This window comes from Aythya fuligula, chromosome 14 (genome assembly GCF_009819795.1).
Source record: "Aythya fuligula isolate bAytFul2 chromosome 14, bAytFul2.pri, whole genome shotgun sequence".
Classification (NCBI taxonomy): Eukaryota; Metazoa; Chordata; class Aves; order Anseriformes; family Anatidae; genus Aythya; species Aythya fuligula.
Window position 1 is genome coordinate 6,104,714 of NC_045572.1, and position 27,279 is coordinate 6,131,992.

Genomic DNA, 27,279 nt, shown 5'->3' on the forward strand with positions numbered 1-27,279 from the left:
GCCTCATGGGAACCAGCTGCAACTTGATGAACAGTTTTTGAAATTGAAGATCTTAACTTCTGTTCTTTTTTGCATTTATCCTTCTGTGAATACTAAAGTTACTTAAAACCCCCTTAATTTACTTCAAATAGCTCTGATTTTTGAGAAACTCGAGTATTTTATTGTAGTGGAAGTTGTAAAAATAAGTAGTACTTCTAACATTTTTTTCATGCTTATTTTGGTGCGCTGTGTGTCACTTAAATTGTCTTTATAACTACTGGATCTTTCCTAATATAGTTATCGTATGGCTGTGGCATCTTTACATGGATAAGTGGTGTTGTTTTGAGAAGATGAGACAGGTTACTGCACAATACAGCTGTTTCTCTGCATGCTGTTAAATGTTATTTATTTTGCTGTTCTTCTGTTGACAGTCTGAATATACAGATTTTCTTCTGCGTAGGAGCTAATTTTTCACTAGTTCATGTAAAACCTCCTACTTAACTGATTTTATGTATACCCCTTTCTTCCATGTGCCTAGCAACTTTGTGGGAGAACTTTCACTGAATAACCTGGTTTTATTGACTAGCTGCAGTCTGAATTTATACTCTATTACCCAGTAAGGGGGGGCAAAAGGAAGGAATTGGTTGGAATCTCTCAGTAGCAGAGCTCTGGAGACTCTGCCTTTATGCATTAGAAAACGTTTGACGCAGTTTAAATTTTGTTTCTTTGCTGCAAACTAAACAGTTGTGCTCATAATGAATGATAACTGCTACATCCCCTAGATACACTTGGTTAAATTTAGATGTTTAATGGCTTTTAATGTTGCGAAATATGTTAATATAATATTAAGATCCCATTTTATTATACTGACTTGTTCTTGGTATCGGTAGTGATGTGGTCACGGTTTACTAAAACAATAATCCCCAAGAAATGGGTCATTAACAGTAGTTAATGATTACTTGTGATCTATGGTAATGACTGATTTCTTTGGGATTATTGCTGTTATAAACCATAATTACAGATTATTACTGCAATAATTATTTTCTAAAAGAAAAGACATCCTCTGTCTAAGTAGCTGCAAAAGCAAATGCATTGAAAATTTTAAATAGTGAAAGTCTACAAGAGGAAAGGAAGTTACATCTTTTAATTGGTAGTGTGCTAAGAGAGGAGGGAACAGTGATGCCTCAGAACATCATCAAGTATCATCATATAATTACACGTGAGCTATTGCAATTTGTAAAACAGAAGACAGGTTTTATTTATAAAAAAAAGAAAAAAAAAAAAAGTTATTGGCTAAAGTGATTGTCCTGTTCTTTAAACTAGCAAGCACCACTTCATAGTTGCTTTTTGATACCATCTTCAAATGGCCATTCTTTGGCAGCTCTTAATGCTAAATTCATGTGAGTACCAAGTGTTCTCTTAGTTCAGCTCCTCAGTCTTTAGCTAGTGATGGTGCTGGTCTCTGTGTGCTAAATTAACAGTTGTTGGTACTGCGGTCTGTGGTGTGTCTGATGAGGTTTTTCTTGGAGCTGTTGTCCTGTTGGTGATAAAGCAAAGGTCTTGATATTAACAGGCAAATATATTTGTTGTAGGACAGTATCAACTGCCCCTTCAGATTATTATTATTTGCAAATGGAACAGCAACAATATATGAAGATATTCAGAAGTCTTCCTCGTTTAGAAGTCTCATCTCAAAAGTCAATATTTGTTCCTTGTTGCAGTGTTTTCTGCTTGAGAACTCATTATATACCTATTTGTGTGGAAATATTTTAAAATATGACTGAGATTGAAGATAAACCTTCCCAATACTTGTCTTGAAGTCATCTGCATGTTATTCCATGTTCTTCATTATCATTTAGTTTATATTTGATCATACCGTCTTTGTTTTGTAGTGGCTTTTTTCCTACCTACAGAACTTACATGTGCAGAATACACAGTACTATATACGTGTGACAGAAACAGAATGTCTTAGTTTTGTAGTATATGTAACTATATGGAATAAACCAGATTCAGGTCATAACGATGCTGGAACATCTCAGAACTATTAATGGTTCCTAGTTTAAGGAGCTTATGACTTAGAGCATTCATTTTTATCTCATTTCTGGGGGTTTCCAAAATAAAGCAATGCAAAACTTGAGGAAATTAAGTACCATTTAATGTTATGTGAATGGAGAGTAGTTTATCAGAGAATGTGAAAGAAACATGATATAAAACCTCCAAGGTTTTGGCAAATGCTCTGCATGTAGCAGTCCCCATATGTGCATAGAAATACTGAAAATAGAATGTTTTAAAGTTGTAATGTGACCACATTTGCTTATCTGTAGTCTTTTCTTTATGCTAAACTTCAAACTGTGTTCTGAAGACACTTTATTCATCTGTGTGTACTGGCTTCACTCTTGTAAGTTATGCTGTCATCACTTGGTGTAATCCTAGTGATGAGGGTAAGGCATCTAGTTTATGTAAATCTCCCAGTTATTGCAAACCCTTGTAACTTTGTAACTTGATATAACTTGCATGGAAGCTGTTTTGTTTTATTTGTCTTCACTGTTGTTATTTTCAATTTAAATTAAATTTATTACAAAATACTTTTTGCCAAATGAAGGTGGAGTCTAAAAGTGGCTTTACTGTTCTGTAGTCTCCGTGTGTTTTAGTTGAGGAAGGAACCTTTAAGGGCATCATGAAGTTTGTGCAGGTCTATATGCTACGTTGGTATTTGAGTCTTAGTTTTGATACTACTTTAGGAGAAATACTGCATCTGCTGAGAGAGGATACCATTACTGGATTCACAGCTTAGAAAGCTGAGGCTGGAATCTGCATGGCTCGGTTAGGTAGTGGTAGGTCAAAGATGAAAGGTATTACACCATAATGTGCCAAAGAGATTAAAATAACCCAGGTTCGCAGTGGGATGGTGAGTGCCTAGCAGAGAGAGGCCAAACTAATTCTGATCTGAGTGTTTGTAAACTTGAGTTCCATATTTTATAAAGTCAGATTTCAGTATTTAAAAGTCTGTACAAAATACATGAAATATAAATAACTTCTTGAGTTTGCAGGAACTAAGCTTTACAGACATGATCCTTACGTTGTACTCTACCCTTAAGGTACCGTTCTGGGATCCATTGGTGCCTTAGTGGAAACTGACAACTAAATAATCTGCAAGATCAGAAGGAATGATGACATAGCTTGAAATGTATGACCTCTGTCTTTCAAACTTAGGAAACAGCCCACTGAGACTTCCAAAACTAATGGTAGTTTACAGATTCTCTTCTTGAAGAATATGTCTGACTTAAAACAGAAAAAAAGTCTTTTGTGCAAACTGTTTTTCAATTTCAAAATTGGTATTATTGGTTGAATATTACAATAAATACTTTATTTGAAATAGAAATAAGAAATTAAGCAAACTGTAGAAAGTCTCAACCAGTTCCTAATGCCATGAGCAGGTGCTATTGCACCACTGTAGATAAAAGTGTTCTATCCTGTGAATTTGTAGCGGGCAAGTGAATATACTGGATTAATTGCATGTCTAATCTTTACCAGGCTGGTTTGCTTAATTTCTATTTTGACTTAGGTCTTTGTGTTTTATTTATAAATGCATCCAGTTTAACAGGCTGTTCTAGTTGATCTGTCAGTTCTCTTCAGATTTTTTGGTTAATTAATTAGTCTGGATAGGTTTTAAATCAGCGGAAGGGAGAAACTTAACCATTTTCTTGACAGCATTCCACAGTCTGATACCTCATAAAAGTGCTGATACCTTATGGAAGCATATTGTGCTAGCATAATGGCTTATCATCAGTAACTGTTCTTTTTTTCTTTTTAACATTAGGGCGTCTGGCATGGCTTGTCTATTTTGTGGGTACTTTTGTGGGGGGACGATTGACATACACTAGTACTGATGAACATGATGCCATGGATGGAGAATTGTCCTGTCGGTAAGTGTTGCTTTCTTTTTTCTTTTGTGATGTTTCAGTATCAGCTGATATTTTGTCCAGTTTTTGGATGGTGGGTGTTCAGGGACTGTATGACTTTCTGTGGACTGAGACCATTCCAATTGCATTGATCTTTCCTCTGTCATCACCCTGGGTAATGAAGAAGTCATTAACGCTGTCATTTCAAAATGATGCTTCAGAGAATGGAAGAGTTTTAAAGGCAAATACATCTCTTACTATAAACAGTGTTTAGATATGCCTGGGTAGCTAACTGTTCTCATTTTTGTGCTATGCTTGTATATAAACGTTTATTTTAATTGTGAGGTATGGTTATTTATTATTTTCTGCACTATTTCTTCATGTTAATCAGGAGTCTTGCAAGTGAAGGAGTGCAAAGAAGCTCCTTCTGGTCAACCTGCTGCTGGTCAACCACTGAAAACTTGGGCTAACTTTAATACTGGAATTCAGAATAAAAAATTAGGCTCTGGATTTAAAAAATATGGGTGCTGTAGTCCCTCCCCATCATGCAAACTTTACTGTGAGGGGTGTGCTAGGGATTATTGTGAATTGCATATATTCTTTATGGTAAACACCAAGAATGTACCAAACACTTCCTTATTCCTTGTTTATGCCCAGGAGCATGTGAAATAGGGCATGCATCTTTGATCCTGGTATTTACACCCACTAACTAACACATGAAAAAGGGCACACAGTTTAGAACTGGATAAAAAGCTTTACATTTTCTCCTTTGTTTCTTGCCTTCCTAATCTACCCTGGGGCTGTGTGGTGTTAGCAGTCTTCTACTATGTTTTTATTAATAGTGAGAGGTTTTAATATACAGGCTTAGAGATGAAGTAGCTGTTGACTTCTAATCGAGTTACTATGTATTTCAGCATTGGGAAAAGGTGAGAATAATTTTATGACTTAAAAAAAAATAAATTAAAAAAGCTGAAATACTCTTAGCTGATAAAAGCTGAAGTCAATTCTTTGAAATCAGTCCTAGTAAGAAGACATGTACTGTGTAAGGATTTCGATCAGAAAGTACGTGTTTGTTCTGATGTTTTAAGAGAGACAGAAGTAGAAAGAAATGATGCAGACAGTGTGTTACATACTGCATGTATAAATGTATTTCTAAATACAATAGTTTCAGCTTCCAGGGAACTTGAACAACTCTTGTCTAGCATTTGCAGTTTGTGACCTGTGCTTCTCAATATTTTTCTTTCAGTGTGGAATTAATGCTCTAAGAAATTAAATATTTTACAAACTCTCCACAGAATAACATATGCATCTGAGAAAATTTAAGCGACAAAGTAATTAGAAAAGCATTATGGTTATGTTTATATTTAATAGTGGTCAATTAGCATAATTAGCATCTAAACAGAACACAGTCCTAGAAGATACTTAGGCAAACAAAAAATGGGTGATGGGTTCCTGAAGAAATTAGCTGTTACAATATCATTTAACTTGAGAGTTTTCCTGAAAATGTCTTTTTTCTGTCATTAAAGAGTTTTTCAGCTCATATCTTTGATGGATGCCCAGTTACCACAGTCTAGTAATGAAAAAGTAGAACTGGCAATTCTGTGGTTCTTGGATCAGTTTCGCAAAACCTATGTGGGGGACCAGCTTCAGCACACCTCAAAGGTAAACATTTACTGTAAACCATGCAAATTGAAACAGAAAAGCCTGTGCAGCAATGGACCTGCCAATATATCTTGCATTTATAAACTGTGAAGCTTAGCTGGTGGTTGATTGGACAGGTGGATAGGTAGGTAACTTACTGGTGTGATGCTCATCTGAGCAAGCTGCCTTATCATATATGCTCTTGAGTTTCAGCATGCAAGGAGTTAATATTTTAACAGCTATGTTCATTAAACAATTTTAGGTTACTTTGCATTTCAATTTTTTATTTCAAACATTTAGCTGGGTTCTGCTATATTGTGTTATATTTCACAGCTGGGTACACAAGATTTATTCTTTTAATAGTTCTGTTCTTTTGACAGTTACTCATTTATGTGGTTTCCACTGTATTTCTCTCATTACTTGGCTTTTCTGCATTTTAAATAGGGAAGAGGAAAAAGTAAGATGCATTTTTGAAGAAGCAGCAGTTAATTCACCTTAACTGTAGGGGACAGTCATAATATAGATGTTATAAAGAGAATGTCAGTAAGATGAGATCAATTGATCTTGAGAAAAACCGAGAGAATTGGGTTGGAGCCCCAAGCAAATCTTTAGCAAGAATTGTGACAGTGACTGAGATCTGTTTTTACTTCTGTACTACAGTCCCGATCTCAAGGATTCTTTTATTCCTTCAGGTTTGAACTGTACTTTAACTCTATTGAATGGTTTCTCACTTAAAATTAAAAATAAAGTTTTGCACTATATGGAATTACTTTTTCATAAAAGCAATGTGTTCTTTCGATTGTCAGAGCTCATTTGTTATTTTTAAATATGGTGCAGTGTTGTAAGGCTAAGTAACGGAAGGTACGGAGTGCAAATGTACTCATGCTCCTGCTATTTTCACTAGGAAAACTCCTACTGATGGCAATTCAGAGGCAAAGTAGTTGTTATTCTCATCTCTAATTCCCAGATGATTTTGTCTTTCTGTCCAGTTTTGATCGGTTTTGAGGGTTTTGATTTAATCTTTTTGTAGTCTGACTGACTGGGATGCTAACTGTGTGGAGAAGTGAAGTCAATGTATAGCATGCTGTAACAGAGTGTTAGAGGAGATTGAATACCTAGGCATCACATCCTTCATTAGGCAAGGCTGGAAGAAGAATTGGATTGTGGGTGAAGCATTGCACACCTGGAGCTCCCTTCTCAAGAGGAAAAAAAAAAAAAAAAAAAAGCAATAGTTGATTGTTTGCCAGCCACACCAGAGTTCTGGACATAGGAATTTATGTGTTTTGAATGACTGTAAGACTGCCTCTGTGACTGCATTGTGTGAGGAAGGTTAAATGCTGAATAATTACTAAGTTAAATGCTGAGAAAATAATTGAGTAAAATGCTAGCTAATGTTTCCATCTGATTTACTGACGAGCACTTAGATCAGAAAGAATGAACCCTTCCTGACATGGGAGAAAACAAGGTTGAATTCAAGAAAACATTTTTTTGGTGGTAGTTCTGTTGTTTTTTCCCCATTCCATAAGTGGACATGAATCAAACTGGCAATGTATCATGTTCCGTTTTCTGCCTGTGGTTATGACTTACGTCTTGAATATGACCAGCCTGGGAAAGTAAAAAATTCGCAAAGATGCATAACAGTTCAAGGGATGTTTCTAAATAGATCCAGTCTAGCAACCGCTTAGTTCATACAAATGCATTTTCAAAATGTGTTTTTTTTGTAGTTTGATTACAATATCTACCAGCATAATTTATTGTGCAGTCAAATTACACTTTCTTTTTCTTTGGTTTGCTGTAGTATGTCTGATAAAACAGCCTCTCATTTGCATTCATAGAATCCTGTGGTTCACATCCCATGATTTTTAACTGATCATACAACAAAAACTGTAAATATTGTGTTTTTTTTGTTTAATTTTTAGTATAACAAAACGTTTGTATATATTTTATGGCTAAGAAAGCAACAGAAGGCAGCACTTGTATGATGATTCTTCTGGTTTTATCCTGCTGTAACAGCAAGTGTAGCAGCAGATGGCATTCTACCCTCACAGTTGTAAATCCTCTGATACTCTGTCTTGCTGGCAGGTATCTACAAATATGCAATAAAAAGGCTCGCACTTGGAAGCAGAAAAATTAGACGTATATCAAATGACTAAGTTAATGCACATTTATATAAATATTCAGGATTGCTTGAATGTCTTTATTTACAGAATGGGTAATGGAAATTTTGCTTGCTTCAGCCATGTTGAAATAATTTTTAGAAGTATTTCTCTATTTGATCGTATGCTTGCATACAGAAAAGCACACAATGGTTAGAAAAGGTTGAATGAAATTGTAGAACAAGTTATATAAATATATTAATTTTGTTCATTAATTAACTAATTTATAAATGTGTGCATATTATAAAAGCAAACTCATTATAGAAGGAAAATTGGCTAGGTAAATACATGTAAATGCCTACTTACTAAACAGTCCACTGGGTCTTGATGTCTAAGGAAGAATAGAAAAACCTTGGAGATATCTTCTGTGATATTATAATATACTTTAGGTACCGTTATATTTCCAATACAAAAATAATACATCAAGATACCGTCTTTTGAATTAGACAGAGCAGTGAATGAATATATATATTATATTTATGTTAAATACGAGACAGGATTGTTTGGTACTGTATAGCACTATTGATATTTGTCTGTCTACCAAGATATGTTTTGTTTTAATGCTGATGTAGAATGATCTTTTTGTGGCATATTGCTGATTTAGATGCTGGCAGGGTAGTAGAAAATAAGTTGTCTGGAAAAGCACTTTGTTGTGCTGTACTGAAACTATAGTTTCATCTTCTAGTAGTTACCTACAAAACAGTGGCAGCTCTGTCATTAACGTGCCACTGTAAGCCACTAGAGTTAGTTGTGTAATACTGCACTGAAATCTGCCTCCCGACATCCAGCACATTACTAATTAAAGAAAACATGAATTTGAATGACTCTTTTCTTTTGTGGTATGGTTAACACATGAACAACTGTACAATTATTTATTTACATTTGTAACTGACACTAGGCTGGGAAGAAATAATCACATAGGACAGGATTGGGATTCAGAAGGACCTTCGTAAGCTGCAGAACTAGCCTGAAAGTTGAAAATGCTGATCAAATGCCATGCTTAGGAATGAAAATTTAGGCTTATGACTAGCAATGGCAAATCTCTGACCAGGCGTCATTATTTCACATAATGCTGTGGAGATGAGTGTTTTACAGGCAGGGTTACTCAGCAGTGTGTGTTGCTTTTGCACAGAAGAAAATACCTGTTTGTGGATGTAGTAGTAGAATGTTATGTCAGGAGCTGGAGGTTCTTACTCAGTTTTGTTTGATTCTGCTGGGGCTTCACCTGCAGCGTGTCCAGTTGTGGGCACCATGCTTGTGATAAAAATGTAGACAAATGGGAGAGTATGACAACAGAAATAAGTTATATAAATATTATCTTCTTATCTGTATAGAACCAGCTGCCTTGGTTTCCTTTAGCAAAGAATTTTGGGGTAGGACACAAGTCAAGGACACATGAAGGGTTGTTTTCTAAATCCTGGTGAATCCTAGTGAATAGATGCTCTCAGTGTCCTTGAAGGGAAAGGTGATGTAGTAGGCTTAATAAGATTTCAGGAAAGCTTTTTAATTATAGCAGTAGCAGGGTGTTGATGAAGGCTACCAGGATGATTTGGGGACTTTTGATTTAGTCTAGGTGTACTTAATTCATTCTTCCATGAAGAACAGAACAAATGAGAAGTCCTTCTTTGGTCTAATCTCACATTTTGTGATAAGACTATTATAAATGGCTGTGGTAGTGTGCTGTGGCTTAGCCAATAAAGCATGCTTAGGGGGAAAATAAGTCCTGTGTATTGTGCATTATGTTGATCAACCACTGATACGCATTTTTTTCTGTTATGTCAGGTTTTTATTTTAGCCCAGTGTGTTCCCAATAATTCCGTATGGTCTATCTGAATGAAGAAATAATATGAGTAATAAGGGTGACAGGTATTACAGTATCTGAACATGGAGAGCCTGCCTCCTTTTCCAACATGAGAGGCAAGCACTGGGAGGGGTCCATAACCTTCCCTAGAGTGGTTGAAACTGCATCTGGTGGGAACCCCCTCCTGGGGAGGGGTGGCTCATGGCACCGGGGCTCACATTTGGTGCTGTGACAGACTGGTAGCGTGCCATTGCCAAGAGCAGATCCAAGTGTAACTTGATGGATAAGTTTTGCTGGTTATTATTTCACAGGAAATTCAGCTTATTGAAGATGATTACTAAAAGTTCTTAACTTGAAGTTTAGTTTAATGCTAAGGGGTCTGCATAATCCGGTGTCCTGGGCCTAGGAGTCATGACTTCTAGCAGCGTGCTGTTCAGCTTTTTGTATCTGTGCGGCTTATAATAAGGTTATGCCAAAGATTGTTCTGGTTGAAGAATTCTTTCAAGGTACACTTGAGAGTTGCTCTTGCAGTGTGCTCTTGAAAAATACTTACAGAAATAAAGTTCTTACTGCTAGTTCGTTTGCATCTTCAGGTTTGGTGTGAATGCTTTCAGATGGTAAAAAGTAAAATAAAATGTTTAGATTATTATAGCGATTCTACATAACAAATTTGTTTATTATTTGTATAATAAATATTACATAGGCTTTAGAATTAGGGTGTAGAGCTGTAGATCATCTCACACTGTTTTTTTCTTTGCATTCTAACAGACAAGAATTTCATCTTCCTTAATTTTGCACTTGTCATGTGTGCTTTCTACAGCATGTGGCGCTATTTAACTAGATTTATCCCTTTAGTTTACTGTTGCCATTCCTGAAATGTAGAGGTAAAACTGGAAGGTGTGAAAATAACGTTAGTACTAGCAAATGTTTTAGACTGAGCTGTGCTCTTCAGCAGAGCCTGTTTACAGATGACTGCTGGAGTTGTTTTTTCAGCTTTTATAAGCAAAGCAGTTTGTTGAAAATCTCACCCATGATACTAATCAGAATAGTAAAGCTTGCAAGTTTGAGGTTTGTTTTGTATGTGAAAAATAACTTACTGCTATTTCCTTAAATAGTTTAAAATTAAAATGTGTTCAGGTAACTTTTTTGCTCTACCACAAAGCAATTTTTTTGTTGTTGTTCTGCTCATTCTAATCAAACAGTAGCCCTACTGTGTTTTGAGTATTCTGGTGGTAATTTTAACCTACCAGGTGGCAGTAGTTTGAGGGCTACCTACAGAAGTGAAAATCAGTGGGTGTTCCAGCAAGCCATGCTTTTGCTTTGCTCCAGCCTTAAATAAAAGTGAAAGGGACCCAAGGCAGAAGAGTAGGAGTTATAGTTCTGACTCTTCTGCTTCCGGGAAACAACCCCATGTACAGATGAAGAGATGTGGATGTCGTCATCTTCAGGTGCATCAGATGAGCAATCTGTGGAATCAGGTCTGTTTTTAACACTAGGGCAGGTGAGAGTAAACAAGGACAGGAATGTTTCACAAGAAGGCTTTGCAAATACAAGCTGAAGCATGATTTTCAAGTGGGATGGGGGATGCAAATGGAATTTCTTACTCTATCCTGTACCTTTTTTTTGGCTTATGTGGTTAGTATAAATATGTTACTGCATTAACATTTAGGATCACATCTGAATGTATTTTTAAAGCTTTTAAATTATAGACTTGACATGCGAGGTAGATCTGCATTATGATTAAAAAAAAATATCCGGAGGGTTTAGAATTTAGACTACAGTGTGTTTAGAGGAGAGGAAAAATATCATTTCCTTGCTATGTTATTTGCAGTAGCTGAAAGCAAAAAACATGTGTAACCACGTATCATCTAAGCTCTGAACAGAGGTTTGTCTTCTAATGTGTAATGTGTATGCTGTTGACTTATGTTAGTTTGCTATTTCTTCAGTATATGTATATTTGATTACATTGCCTGCAGCCACAGAAGCATGACCTAGCCAAAAAAAAAAAAAAAGAAAATGCCACCAAACAACAAGAAAAAAAAAAAAAAAAAAAAAAAAACATAGCTAGAAGGCTTTGACTGCTTTCACCCTGCACATGCTAAGACTCAGAGATCTGCAGGAATCCCACTGATTTTAGTGGGGACCTTTGCAAGTGAAGGTGTTGGATCGTGGTGCATCTCATAAAAGATTCTGGGTCCTAGTGTCTTCATGATTAATGATATCTTAACACTTATGAATGATTATCCTCTTCTGAGCTGTAAAATATATATACTGTTTTATTTCATTACAATGAGGTGAAGATCACAACACTGACAGGTGGTGGAAATTAGCAGGCAGTTTTGAAATTGTTCTGTGCACTAGAAATTAGATCTCATTTTAATTCAGCTTTTCCAAACTAGTAAATGAGGTTAATGCCATACATATTCAGCTGATATGGATGAAGAAATTGATATAAAGTAGATCAACATAGCTACAGGGCTACTTTAATTTATAGGTAAAGAGGCAGTGATAAATGAAAGTAATGTAGTAGTGGTCACTAAACTCCTCAGCCATCAGGGATTCAATAGTGTTAGCTGCTCATTAAAGGTATTGTTGGGGTACATCAAATAGGAATTTGAAAAGAAATAGCCAACTAACCCTTAATTATCAAAATATAGAAAATACTAATTATGCCTTAATTAGCTTTTCTTTTAATGTACTGAAATTGTTACTTTTTGTGTAGCACAAATGGATAGTTATATCAACAATAAATAGGTTGTTTTAATAACTTTCTTTTACCTCTGGGAAAACCACACTCCAATTTTTAATATGCAATAATGCTTCTCTCTAGCCTGTAGGAGATGAAAATTATTAAGTAGCTTTATTTTTTGAAGATTTTACAGCAGCTTTGGGAAGAATTATTTCACCATGCATCAATTATTTTTAATTGAACTGAATATTTTTCAGATAGCATGAAATGCCTCTCATTTAAGTTTAACATTTAGAGTTTGTTAAGGAAGCATTGTAGTGAGAATTGGGTACAACTTCTTTCTGTGGCATATTTTAAGAACAATACAGAATGGTTGTTTCAGAAGAAAAGTACTGTCTCTGATGTTTTTCATGTAATTGGGCTAAACCTCATGTTCTTGGTCCACAGCTACCCCGCTGTTTGTGGGCCAGCGTGATCCTCTTCCTCTAGTGTAGGACCTGCAATCTCCTTGCAGGTCCTACAGGAAAGCCAAGTGGGAATTGGCTTCAGTGGAGCTTGGATCTATTTGGTACTGATAAAAAACTTCAACATCTGCTGCAAAATCCTTTTTCTTTTGAGGCAGCATGTAGCTGTAAAGCTATATATGCAGGACAAGAATGTCACAAGTAGGATGTGGTTGGTTTTATCAGGCACAACAGGGATGGTGGGTATTTTTTGTTTGTTTTCTTTTTTTTAGATAAATGATGTGAAGGAAATGCTACATGGCACTGGTCATAAAAGCCTCCAAATTCAGGTAGCTCTCCTTGCAGAATGAAATAGAACACAACTGCTGCTACAGGAACCAAACTAGATGGCATGGTGGTGGGTGATCAGAATATTGCAGGATTTTTCAAAATGTGTAGAACAGGTACAAACATCCCACCTAAGGAATTTTATTCATGACATTTTTGTAAACCTTTTCTTCTAAACAATGTTGGCTTTAAAGTTGAGCAACTAATATATTAGATTTCTGCACAGACCATGTCCTTCGTGAGTGGAAAGAAATTTCAGCCAATATTCCTGGACTAATATTTCAACTTAATTGTCCAAAAATGGGACAAGCTAGGTTAATTGGTTCATTGCTGATAAAAATGCACAGTTATTTTGAGTTGTGTCTTGCTCTGACAACCTTCTTGCTTCATGTGAAAAATAATTGGATTTCCATTGAAGAAATCTAATACTTTGTAAGATTGTTTAAATACTTATTGCCTAATTATTTGCTCTTCTGTTTATTAAAATAAAAATAAGAAAAAGAAAAAAGGACTAAACCATAATCTGAGACATTTTAATGCAACAGTTTTTATTTATAACGCCTTGGCAGACTTTAAGTCACAATATACTGTCCCTATTGTTTAACTATTTTTAGGAATTGCTTAATTGAATTTATTTATAATTTTGAAATTCTGTTTAGGAAAGAATCAATCAGGACATAAAGACAAATATTAAGGACTTTGCAGAGTCATAAACTCTGAGTTTCCTCATCAGGTTAAGTAGTAAAGTATTCTTTATTTACATATCTTCAGTTGTGTGGTTTTCTTTTTACTTGGTTGTTTTATGCAGGAGTCAATATGTTTTTCTTCTTGGACTATACTACACTTTCTCCTCTATGTTTGCTTGTTATCTTAATGTTTTGTTCTCTGTTTTCCCAAATTAAAATATATATATATGTACTCCTAGTTTTCCTCCTCCATTTTCTGATGCTATTTAAAATATTTAAATTCTTAAAGTTTTTTTTTTCTTTTTTTTTTTTTAACTGCTGTGTTCTTGCTGTTTGATTACCTGTGCATTTATCTTACTAACTTGTTAGCTTTTAGCTCGTTGCTCATGACATCTTACAACCTGAATGAACCTTTATGTAGTCATTAGTTAATCACATACTTGCAATTAAAGGATTGGTTTCAGTAAAGTGCTGTGCTTTTTTATTTTATAATTTTGTAACACAAATCAGGCAATCTTAAAAATAAATAATTAGCACAGTTGAGTTCTGCAGTTGGCTGTAACTGAGCTTTATTTTGTAGCTGCTAATAAAGGCACATTATCATGTTCAGGCATCGCAATTATCATTGAAATGTGTATGTCCATTAACTGCAACATTAGGCTGAGGATATAATTACTGTCTAGAGCCAATATCTTTGTGAAGTTACATCTATGATGCTATTAAGCTATAAGCAATATTTGTAAACTAATATTTAAACGATTCAGAATTGATACCATCACTTCCGGACTTAAAAACTAATCCTAATTCCACTACAAATTATTGACTTCTTAAGTATTTGGCAAATACATTATTGGGTTGTTTGGATGCAATTATAATTTGTGATTTGAAAGAGACTGCTACTTTTTAAATAGCAAGTGCTCAGAACAAATTAAACGGGTGGCAGGAGAAGGGAGAAGTTGTGGTAACAGGCAAATGCTGATAAAACAGTGGTACAGTATGTTGCAAGGGTTGTAGGTACATTTTTTGGTTTGGTTTTGTCTTCCTGTAGTAGTTATATTAGGCAACTGGGGGGAATGCAACACACACAAAAAAACATGCTAAGTATGCATGGCAGTAGCTGACTATTCAGGAATTAATTTTTTGTTCTAACCCGCTGTGAGTGATAGCCCTATGTTTGCTTACCTGTCTCATACATTGAAACTTAGGAAATGCAGGCGGAGGGATACAGGTTAAACAGAATCCATCTTACTGCTTTTTTGTTCTCTTATTTTAAGTGCAAGTGCATTTTAAATATTTCTAGCATAGCGAAACTATTGCATTGTTTAGCAACTTTTACCTGATGTCATCTAATATAATTCTTTTTCCTATTTTAGAAAAGTAGTTTCAAATTTTGCTTTCATGTACCTCTACTTTTTGTCTTACTTAGCTCTGTTTCGTCTTTATGATCGGACTTAGTTGTAATGATATTACCTGTTTTCTCACCACGTCACTACTGTTTTTTGTTTGATAATTCAGTTCACCTCAGCCAGACTCTGAGCAATTTCTGACTGCTGGACCTTTTTCACTTGTGCTGTATATCCCATACCAGCGTAGCAAGAAGGAATAAGTAGGAGGCAGGGCATCTGAAACAGGCTATCTTGTGACTTACTCATCTAAGATCTATTGAGTTTGTTGCTGTAAGTTGACCTCTTACCCTCATTATTTAAGTAGCTTAATGAATTAATTTCACAGACCTTGCAGTAAGTAAATTAGCCATCAGAGTTCGGATCGGAGTGCATAATTCTTTAATATTAGGCTACTGGAATTTTTATGACTCAAGTTAAACTTAATTATGAAATTGCATATTTCTTTAATGCAGAGAGGAAGAAATCTGCAAAATACCATGATAAGTATATCTGCAAAAAAAAAGCAAAGTCCTGGGAGGTTTGATTGCTCTTGTTGATACTGGTGAATAATACCAAGTCTGGTTAAGTACCGTGTTTGTAGACTGCACTGGTCAGCAATGCTAAAAGGGTTTTTTCTGTTTGTGTTTTAGTTGATCAGCTGGTTAGCATCTCCTTAAAATTGCTTAAGAACTTAATGTAGTTACCAGTGATTTCAGTATATTACTGAAACCATCTCCTAGAATTGTGTTGTCCTTTTAGGTTTATATGGGGGGTAGCAGTGTTCTTAAATCGGAATTGTTCTAGAGTACTATAGTTCATTATCAAGCTCTCTTTCTGAAGGTATTATTTTACCCAAGCGACAATCTTTCCAGGTAGATTTATGCACTGATATTTTCCACACTTTCATGTGAAGCAAATGGGATAATTAAGTGGATAAAGTACAAGATTCTGTTCTTTGTGACCTCAAGGTCAATTGTTTTTGACCTTACAAAAAAAAAAAAAAAAAAAAAAAAAAAAAAAAACACCACAATTGTTTCTGACCTATGTTAAGTGTTATATGCGAACTGTCAGTCTCAGGTTATTTTCTCTGCTTGGTTTGTGAGGCACAAGTTCTAGCAAAATCCAGAATTGCAAAGAACATTCTATTTCTCCTTTTACCTTCTCCTCTCACATCACGGCATTTTTTTCCCCTTAAACAAGATTAGATGGCTTGCATGCCTATTATGATGGTTTATTCATATATTTTCCTCATGCTTTTTAGACTTAATAGCAAGTGTTTATATTGAAAGATGAATGCTGATCCTTTAAAAATTAAGAAGGGAAACGAGCATTGCAGAGCAGCATGTACAGACAACTGTCTCTTTTTATCAAGCTGTTGTCACCTAACTATCCATTCTAGCCAGCAATACATCACTTCCACTCCAGAAGAGATAAAGTCAATGGAACTGAATTGCTAAGAACTATTTCCTGCAGAGCAGCAGCAGTCAAACCCAGGATATACTATGAGAAACCTTTTGGGGTTTGAGATATGAATGAGGCTTCAGCTGCTTCCTCTATCTTGCACTTCCTTTCATCTGGAAACTTTCCAGGATGATGAAGTCATCAGATTTCTGAATCAGGATTTTAATTTGGAATACACTTGGCTTTACCTGCCATATGCAAATATGAAAGTATAAATGGCTTGATACTATCCACTGGCTGAGTTCAGCATAGTAAGGAAAATATCCCTATCAACATAAAAGGTTACAAGTGAGTTGGTGAAGGATTTCCTCTGAGTCACCTGTGGTGTTCTTCCTATGTCCTGTGTTTAGCATCTATATGAAAATAACTTTACTAAGAAAGATTTGCTCAGAAACCTCTGCCGAAAGTGTATTTTGATCGTTTCCAGTATGCACTCCTGTTCTTACCAGTATGTCAATTCATGGCTCATCTTAGCATTTTAATAGTGCCTGCACAGTCCTTCCAGTGCTTTCGTAATTTTAGGTATTCTCTAGTGAGTTAAGATGTTCCAGGAAAAAATGGATTCAGTCTTAAGTTGCTACCAAATATTAATAAATAAATGAGGTAGGTATTCCTTGATGATGTGTCTTCTGTTGGTGTTAGGGGGTTTCATCTTGCTCCTGCCATAATCTATTAAAGGAAATATTTCCATTAAGTCCAATGCTTTTCTTCGTTTGTTAATTACCTAGGTTATTTATACTGTTACCAAGATCAAATAAACTCCGGGCATGAGTGTTCAGGATTTACATCTGTGTTTCTGAATGCTTTTAGCAGCATTGCCTCCTGTTGACTAGCAGGTCAGCTGTGGCCTTTCAGTCTCAAGGACTTACTAGTAAAGTGAAATGTAAAATGGGTATTTGCTAGGCCTTTAATGTTACAGAGTGCAGTGGTTTAGCTCTCTACATATATCCCAGAATACTGAAGACCTTTTTGTAGTGGTCTGCACAACTGCAATGCACCGTCTTATGCTTCTCCTAATTGAGCTTTTCCTTCCACTTAATTGACGGGATCTCAGGACACTTAACTAGAGTAGTTAATTCCCAGTCAGGACAGGAGACAATAACATTGTTTGGTAGTTGGTGAGCAGGTGATCAGTAATTCTGTACAGGGGAGTTTCCCTTTTTCAGCTGAGATGTAAAGGTTTGCTTTATAATCAGAGACTCTTTGTGACAGAAGGGTTAAACTAGAGTTAGTTCTTGTGGCTATAACACATAGTCCTTCACTTGATTGTATAGTAGACAAATGAGAAATCCCTAAAACATACTTTTTCTAGAGAATGGTCTGTTTGAGTTAAGAACACACAAAAGTGACAATTCATAATACCTATCAAAAGATCAATTAGGTGCAACTCCCTCCAGTACCCTCGTGGAATGTTTCATTTCAGTCGGTTGCTTTGGTGAGTCTCTTCTCATTTACTACCCCAAGCTTTACTTTCTGTGCTAGGCCTAGGGAGTTCAGAAACTGAGTTTCTTCTGTTTCTGTCATTAAAAAGTAATCAATGAAATAATGGGGAAATGAAAAGCAAGAGATCGAGTGTGGGGAAATTGTGTGAGTGACTTTTATGGGCACCTGGATTTTAACTGGGTATTTTAAAACTGTTTTTCTCATCTGTTTTAGGCATGTTCTTTCTTCAGTGCTCATTGGAAATACTTGCAGAGTCATTCACAACAACAAAAAAAGACTGTCATAAAAGTGGGGATGAAAAGAAGGTTTTGATTCATTCTTAACTAAGATTTTTTTTTTCTTTGTGATAATTTTGAGTGTAGAAATGTGTAGAATGATTATTGATTACAATTGAACTATTTATTTTTGGGGGTGATTCTTAACTGTGTGCTCAAATGATCTTCTCTTCTGCAAATGTATTTTCTTACAACTACACAGGAAGGATCACAGAATGATTCGGTTTCGAAGGGACCTTAGAGATCATCTCATTCCAACCCTCTGCCATGGGCCGGGACCCCTCCAATTAAATCAGGTTGCTCAAAGCCCCATCCAACTTGGCCTTGAACACTTCCAGGGATGGGGCATCCACAGCTTTTCTGGGCAGCCTGTTTCAGTGCCTCGCCACCCTCATAGTGAAGGATTTCTTCATAATATCTAAATCTACTCTCTTAATTTAAAACCACTACCCCTTGTCCCTTCACTACACTCCCTGATAAGGAGTCCCTCTTCAGCTTTCCTGTAGGTCCCCTTTAGGTACTGAAAGGTTGCTTTAAGGTCTCTGGAGCCTCGTCTTCTCCAGTCTTAATGAATCAGAGAATCATAAAATGGTTTGGGTTGGAAGGGACCGTAAAGGTCATCTAAGTCTTCTCCCCCACCATGGGTAGGGACACCTGCTAGACCAGCTTGCTCAAAGCCCCATCCAGCCTGACCTTACACATTTCCAGTCCATGACCTCAGCTCTCTCAGCCTGTCTTCATGGAAGAAGTGCTGCAGCCCTCCTGATGATCTTCATGGCATTATTTTAGCATTTAATCAATCTTGAGAAGTTTGGTCAACTTTCTGAGTAACTGCTTAAGGTCTTGTTTTCTATTCAGTGAGACCCATTGAGTTCAGAAGCTGAGGCAACAAGGGTTTTCTGAAGTTTTAATGTTAGGGCTTTAGATGTGGAGGTTTGAGAGATTGATTGCATGTCCTTGAAAAATTGGAGTAAGAACTACGGGCAAAAGGTTACCTAACTTAGAGACTGTGAAAGCCCAAGACAATTAAATGGAGTTGATATGAGACTCTTAGCCTAGCAGCATTCTGAAATTTTATTCAGAAGTGGGTTGGTGAAGGTGGTCTGGCTGATGAAATCTGATTTATTTACTTTTTTCCGCTTTCCACTAAATGTATGGATCATGTGTGCTTTTTGTCCCAGTTTATTGTAGGAAAAATGGTATTCTCTGATATACCAAATGTCTTTGTCTTTACGTTTCCAAGTTTGACTGGGAAAATAGTGCTTAAAAATAATAAATATGGAGACATTTTCCTTTGATGTGATTAGTTTTGGCGGTCACAATCTAACGGGTGTACAAGACATTGTATCAGAGGCTATCTAATGGTATTAGGTGTATATGAGTATTTTTTTCTCCAGTAAAAAGGAAAATGAACCCATTTCTGCTCTATTTCCTTTTTTGTGTTGCATAGAAGACTGGCGTCTGGGAAGTCTTGTGGCAAACCAGCCTACCCTGGGTCATTCTCCGCCATAGGGAGGGTTTGGTTTGCCACTTGCAGATCTAGAGAACCTTTATGAGATAAAGGTCCGGGTGACAAGTCAGTGTCTCTAAGTGTGCTTTCCATCCAAGCAAAGTAAGCCAGTGAATTATTTTTTTAACCAATATGAGATGAGGAATTTCAGTTTAGGTGTCTGTAGTAGTGTTGGTAGTCTAACTTTTTGAAGAAGCAATCTTCTTTAAACTTCCCAAGCCATTGAAATAAGCCTATTTTTGCAAGGCCACAGTGCTCAGGTTGGAAACCATTTCACACCATCTTACTGCCTATTTTGGATACTGTTACAATGTGAACATCTTGAACTTTAGGAATTCCTGTGGTATGATGTCTTTCTTAAATAGTCTTTTGTTCTTCCTTCAAACAAAGTATTGAATTCTGTAACTTTGACTAATGAGGCTCTTCTGAAAGTGTTTTTAACATGCTATGAAATAAATGATTTCAGCTGAGATCAGGACTGAGAATACCAGCTGCTTTTTCTGGTTGTGTGGCCCCTGATAGTAGATATACAGTGCAGTAGATAATTTTCCAAGCAGGATATATGACTATTTCCGATTTTCTTTCAGAAAGCAAGTTCACCAGTAAGTTTCCATGAACTGAAGATTCTGACACTTGCAGTACTTGCAGTGCACGTACATTTTTTTTTCCACATAGGCTACTGCCCATGTTCAGCTACATATCCAGCTGAGGTTCTTCAGAAACTAGAGTCATTCCAAATCTACTGTGAGTGAGAATAAGATGCACTGTTTCCTATTGCTATTACAAGGTTGTTTATAATCTATTAGAGAGACATAAATTCTAGAAGTGCAGTTTCTAATGGTTTAATGTGGACCTGAGGAGATCATAGATATCTATATTATTCAGACTTCCATGTTTTCTTAAAAGTTGTTAAAAAAAGATGTCAAACTAATAACATGTTTAAGTAAATCCACACATCCTTTGAATTATAACAGAACACTGCGTTAGCCTACAGTTATCTAAAATAAGTCATCACCTACCAACTCACTGAAGTCAATTAGTTGTTTTTAGGTCAAGGGGAGGGATTTTGGAATTTTGACTAATCAACAGCCACAGAGAAATTTCACTGGTAGTTCTGCTTCCTTCCACTTAATCTGTTGCATAGATACAGGTATCTCTATATTTCCTTTCTGTAATAGTATATTATTTTCTATAGCTTTTTGGGAGATTCATTAACTCACCATCCTTCAAATTAAAAATGATGATCTTTGGAAGTTCAAATGAATTGAAGGGAAAACGGCCATTTGTTTCTCTGGACGTTTACTCTACTAATACACATAATTTAATTATTCTCATGCAAATCAGGAATTGCTGCACCATCATTTGCTCTGTCTGTCATTTTTGAAATTAATTGACTGGTGATAAATACTGCTTATTTCTTCATGATATCAGTTTTTCAAAAAGTTGTTTCTTTAGTGTTCCCGCTGAAAGTACAGAGATGATCTTCGCCATATGAGATAAATCACAGGCTTACCAACTGCCTGTATATTATATAGCCCTTCTGTGTAAGTGATGTTTGACAGTCATGAGTTACTGTGGTTAAATTTAGTATAGGATTGGGACTATTCCTTAAGGCTGCCAGTACCTTTTGAAGCTAAGAAGAAAAGGTGTTCTCCTCAACAATTAGGGTTAGAGGGAATTTTGTATTTTGCAAAGTAAATATCCAGAATCAGAGAGAAACTTTGATTCATATTTATTAGTGTTTATCATAATCCTTTTAAGAGTAGGGAGCTTCCATGGTCTATGTCCTAAAATCCGCTATTTCCTTTACAAATATTTACAAATAAATAACATGTATTGGGAAAGATGTAATTTGTGTTGCAAGTAGGAAATCAGCAGAGGGAGCACGAGTTAACAAACAGGATTATATTCAGTGTGATGGACTGGTGATTGAAATGGTTCCAGTGAACAAGCAGTGAATAATCGAATACTTGTTTGCTTCATAGTCTAGAAAGAACTAATCACAGTAACACTTTCATACTACCAGCTTGACTACACTTAGACTGTAAAATAGGTAGTGTTGTTTCTAGAGGCATATAGGGCTGTTGTGTAGAACTGAGCTATGATACGTAGGGGTGTTTCATGAACCTTAAATAAAGGAGTGAGCATAGTTGCGTTACTTTTAGCAGTTGATTATGAGGCAGTGTGACTTTGTTATAATTGCCCTTTTGCTTTCTTCATTGCCCAGTAAGGAAGTACCTTGTGGGGGTATCTACCTTCCATTCATCTCTGGAGGGCCAGGGGGATGAAAGCAGGCGGGTGGAGGCTGATCGCTCTGCGGTGTCTTCACCTCCAGGTTGGTGACGTTGAGCTTCCTACTTCCTTTGATGCTACTTGGGCCCAAAACAAGTGAGAAAGTACTTAGAGGAAAACATGTTTCATTTTTAAGCATGCTTAACCTCAATAGTTATGACAAGTTTTTAAAAATCTGTGCATCTGAGATGGCATTAATAATTCATGTGTGTTTCATTAAAAAAAGAACAAACTGTCTGTAGGGTCATTAAATTCTTACTTGGCTAAGATCATCAAAGTTTAGATGACCTAATATGGTACATGGCTGGGGTCGTAATACGCTGCTTGAAAAAAAAATACCTTGTGATTTAGTTTTGATTCTGACAATACTCAAAAGGATTTGTTATGTCTTACAGACCTTTCTGCAAACTACTAATGGGATGAACACAATATATCACTTTTATAATAGTGAGCTATTAAAGGCAAACATAAAGCAGTCTGAAGCCCATAAGTGCTGCCAACAGCTCCTGCTTTAATGAATTCCCTTTTAGATGTCCATTAAATGCTCATGGCAAATGTACTCATAATGGAAATGGCAAATCTAAATGGGTAGATATGAATAATCCATGGAGTTTAAATTCTGTTTATGATCATCTTCACATTTAGTTTTCAAGACAACGCAGTTTAGTTTTCATTACAGTTTGGAATAAAGAGGACAGGGAGTAATTGATTGCTTCAAGCAGATTAAAATCAATGGGTTGCTTTTCAAAGAACCCGTTCAATGCAGTAATTTCAACTTTATACATTGATTTAGGAAACTCTACACAAAATGTTTTGTGCTGTGTGAACTTTTATGTGGAAAGACTAATACTAATTTTATTTCTATATATCTGTATATAGAAATATATAGAGGTTGTTATCAGTATGTGCATGAGTAAATAGTGATCTATATTAAGTCATTTTGATATTATTGCACTCATATAATGAATCAATGAGATTCCCGTCATCATTGTAATACTGTTTGTAACCCATTAGCACACAGAAATTACAGCCCATCATACATCATTACTGTGATTGAGGCTTTATTACCATATTCTCAAATTGCCTGCTTGCTATAAAACTAAATAGACACCAGACAACTATAGGTAGACGATAGACTGTGCATTATTGTACTGGAATAATGAAGGATTATTGTAGCATAATGGGGCACAACTTATGAGGAAAATAAACTTGGCAGCAAAGGAGAACTTGAGTGTTTTTAATGTTTGTTGTTAGTACTTTAAAGGTCAAATATATTTGTTATGATCAAGTTACTGTTTCCTTATTTCATGAATCATACCCTTTTCATATTTCAAATAGGCCTTCTTTATATTTAAGTATTTAAAACCTAGGAACTGCACTGCAACATTTACCTCCAGAGACAGATTGATGGCTTTCGAAGTACCGGGATGGCTGTGGAGAGGTGGTGGGGAGGCTGGTACGGCATCCGTAGCAATGCACAGTTGTATTATGTTGTGCTAAAAAGAAGCTGAAGAAAAACTACATCAGCTGATAAGAATTGATTGAGTTCTCCAAACAGAGCATAGGCAAAATACACACCAGGAATTTTAGGAGCTGTAGAGAAAGATCCTAGAAGAGGAAAAAACGGAATTTGGACTCCGGTGAACTTAACAATCCCCTGTGAAAGAACTGGGGACTTTCACTTTACAACAGGAGGACTTTGGATGCTCTCAAGGTAACTTCTGATACCATGTTCTTTCTTTCTTCTCTCCATTTGCTTACACCCTCTTTTTCTCCTTAATTGCTTTCCTTTTTGCTTCTTTCACAATAAATTCTTTCTGTGTTAAATCTCTTCGGTGAATTTGAAATATCACCTGAGCTAATTCATTCATACACCTAGAGCTTTTATTATGTAGAATTTAGAGTGTTCCATAACTGAATGTGTTCTTACTAGGCCAGGCATGCACCATTCTGCTGAGGAGTAATGGAAACATTCCGAGCTTCTGTAGCGGTTCCAGGTTATTACAGTGATCAATTACTCGTGTTTCAGGAGGAGCTACAAGCCTTGGTTATGTTCAAGTACCAAGCTATTAGTGTCCATATATGTCAGCCCTATTTTAAGAGGGCATGTAGTAAATGGATGTTATCAACCATAGTGAAAATGGAATCATTGTTTCTGGAAGCTTGTATTCAAGTGGACAGTGAGAAACAACAGGTCCTCACAACAAACAGAAAGGAAAACGGGAACGTGACTGTGTACCCTTATGTCTGTCTGGGACAATTATTTTGTTTCAAGACTTGAATGACTGGCTACCAAGAGGTGGTAAATCTTCAAGGTTATCTTGCTGTAGCTTGGCTGGGATCCCAAGGATTCAGCTGTCTGCTCCTGACTCCTGTTTTTATTCTTGAGTAACAGTAATTGTGTTGACTCTAGTAACTGTTACTATAAAAGGCCATCTAAGGTATTTCTTTTGGAGGATTCATCTAAATACAGTTAATCTAAGTAAGATTAACTTCACTGGCCAGACTAATACTTTCTGTCATCCGAGAGTTTTGTTATCATCTGTCCGACTAGATAAACGCAACTGAATAAGTGGGGAGACAAAGAGAATAGAGCAAATTTCACTTTTAAAAGCTCTACTGCTACTATAATATCAAACACATAAAGTGTGTGAGAGAATAAATACAAGTAATTATTTCACCTTAGTTGAGCAGGAAGGCAAAGTCAGATTAGTAAGTAGATAAATATCCTAGTCAAAAATACCTTAAGTCTAACCACGCACAGCTGTCTGATTTCTCCTTTGTCAAACATATTTCTGATTTTAACATTGTCAACTCAGCAGGTTTTCTAACCATCAAGCTCAGGTGGGTACATTGGAAGGTAAATGAGTTTTCTTAAGGCTTTCAGCTAAGCTTCTTTAAAATAAAGTTACACTTAACTGCCTTTATAAGCAAGTATTTTTACAAAAAAAAAAAAAAAAGTTTTTTTTAATTAAGGAATTTTGTTGTCCATTAGGGAAAATATAAGTAGCCATTTAACTTCTTGCCTTTCTGCATGTATTGTTATCCTGCAAACAAATGCTACTTTCTTACTAGAAAGTTGTACAACGGTATCTCTGCTGTTACAATCAAACATGAGTGTATGTGTTCTCACAACCTGTTCCCTGTCATCCCTATTAAATGAGTATGAATGTAAAGGCAAAACACTCCTAGCTGTACTTTTATTTTTATCTTTTTCAATAACAAAGCTTTTCTTCATGTATTCTTTCAATTCCTGCTCTGTCCTTCCATGTTGCTAAAGTATTTCCAGCTTCGTCACCTCTCCTGAACAGGCAATCCAACTGAAGGCAGTTTTTGTTTGCCTGTTTTGTGGGAGGCAAAACTCTTGAAATATAAGTGCATCTTCTTTACTAATTTAATATCTGCGTGTCCTTTAAGCCACATGCTTGTTGTCAGCAGGAAGGGAATCTTTGGGACTTTCTTCTTAAGCAAGTGTTGATATTCTTTACTAGAGCTGTGTGGGGGGAAAGAAAAAAAAAAAAAGAGGTTAGCTTTGTACTCTCTAGAAAGCTCAAATGATTCTTAATCTTCTTGTGCAATAACAACTGCTGATCTTATACAGAAAAAGATCTTGCTGTTTTCTAGGAGACTTCTACTGCGTCAGCACTACAATGAAAGAATCATATGCAGCACTGTCCTAATGGTAGCATGGATGTGGTTCTGCACTCTTGAGATCTCTCTTCATGTGTGTGCTTATTTGTAACACTTCTGGTGTGGGCCTCCAGGTCCTGAACTTGTATTCCTTTGGTTTCCCTCTCAGGTGACAGGTAACAACAAAGAATTTTTCTCCCCTGTCTTTAAAAAGGAATGTCTGGCAGTCTGAGACCTAAAGTTTGAAGTATCCTGCTGCTTTTCCTAAAAGCTCATGTCAGGGGTAGTTTGTCAATGCCAGTTTGGGAGTATTGTTTTTAATAGGTGTTTTAGGATGGAGATGGATGTGTTTTCACCTATGTGGCTTTGTGTGACGAGGTCAAACAACAAGATAAATTTCCATCCTCCTTATTTACTGCTGACTGATACTTAGGCCTTCCAGCCATGAGACGTTCAGAGCCAAGATTCTCTTTGTAGTCTCCATTTGTTACCATCAGATCTCAAAGATAGGTTCTGAAAGAAAAAGACGAAATAGTCTGTTATGGTGGCAAGAAGTTATTCATCTTTCAGCAGTGTTGTAACATCCTTTTTACTAGCCTCCTCAGAAGGATCCAAATCTTCACACCCTTCTAAATTTGTGTTGCATTCTATGCCATCTTTCATCAATATTCAATTCTTCCCTTCTCAACCTTTTTAGAATATTACAGCAAAATGCATTATCTGTTTCTTTGCTTGGAAAGGTGGATCTTGCTTCTGAAAACTGAGTAGCTGAATTTTCACATGGTCAAGCGTTATAAACACTTCTTGATGGCTAACAAGGAGTCAGGGAGAAGACTTCTTAGGGCTTGGTTATCTCAGTGCAGAGATTGTTGAAAAAGGTAATAGCCAGTGTTCAAACTTCTTAGGAGCTATCAAAATGAAGCCATGTCTATTTATCCCAGTGCCTTCCTCCAGACATAAAGCTACATTTATACACACACTGAAAAGTTTATTCATTTCACATTTGCTGAGAGGTTATAAATAGGAATTTCTATGTTATTACTTGTTTTTTCTCAGTGTATGAATAGCCATTTGAATTACTATTCTTAAAAAAAAAAATGCTTACAAGTAAAAGGAATCTTTTTCATCCATATACACTTATACTTCCTGTCTCTTCCCTTTTTAAGCTTGCTTATCTCTAGTGCTCAGTGAAATGGTGCTGGACGTGGTTTGTATTAAATAGTCACATCAAGCATGCAGTAGTCAGAGCTTTAGTCTAATCTTCTAGTTACTCCATATTTACCAAAATGTGTGTGTGGGGGGCACCACTATCTGTAAGTAATAGGCTGTATTTACAATTGCGGTATGACATATAAGTGGACCTTACACTGTAGGGAGTTCTGGATACTGGTAAGAGGCTTCATTTGACTAAAAAGCTGATTTTGTGTTTGAAATTCACGTATGGTAGAAATAGGATCTGTTGGAAGGGGAATCAATGGAGATGTCAAAGCTCCAGGAATCACATGTAATGAACTTTGGCAGCACGGTTTTGTGGGCCATTTAAGTTGATATAAAACCACTCTACGGCTGGAAAGGTAATTCTGCCCTTTTCCTGTCTTGCTTGTGTTGTCATTACAATTTGTATGGCCGTGTAGTTAA

At 36.2% G+C, this 27,279-nt stretch overlaps 1 protein-coding gene across 2 annotated transcripts in view; it reads left to right on the forward strand.

The window, feature by feature from the left end:
• RANBP17 (RAN binding protein 17) overlaps positions 1–27,279 on the forward strand; it is a 162,520-nt gene that overhangs the window by 23,709 nt on the left and 111,532 nt on the right. For both annotated transcript variants that reach the window (XM_032197067.1, XM_032197068.1), the window contains exons 13-14: positions 3,800–3,905; positions 5,408–5,543. In XM_032197067.1, coding sequence (XP_032052958.1) covers positions 3,800–3,905; positions 5,408–5,543 — 242 coding nt within the window. The remainder of the gene's footprint in view (positions 1–3,799; positions 3,906–5,407; positions 5,544–27,279) is intronic.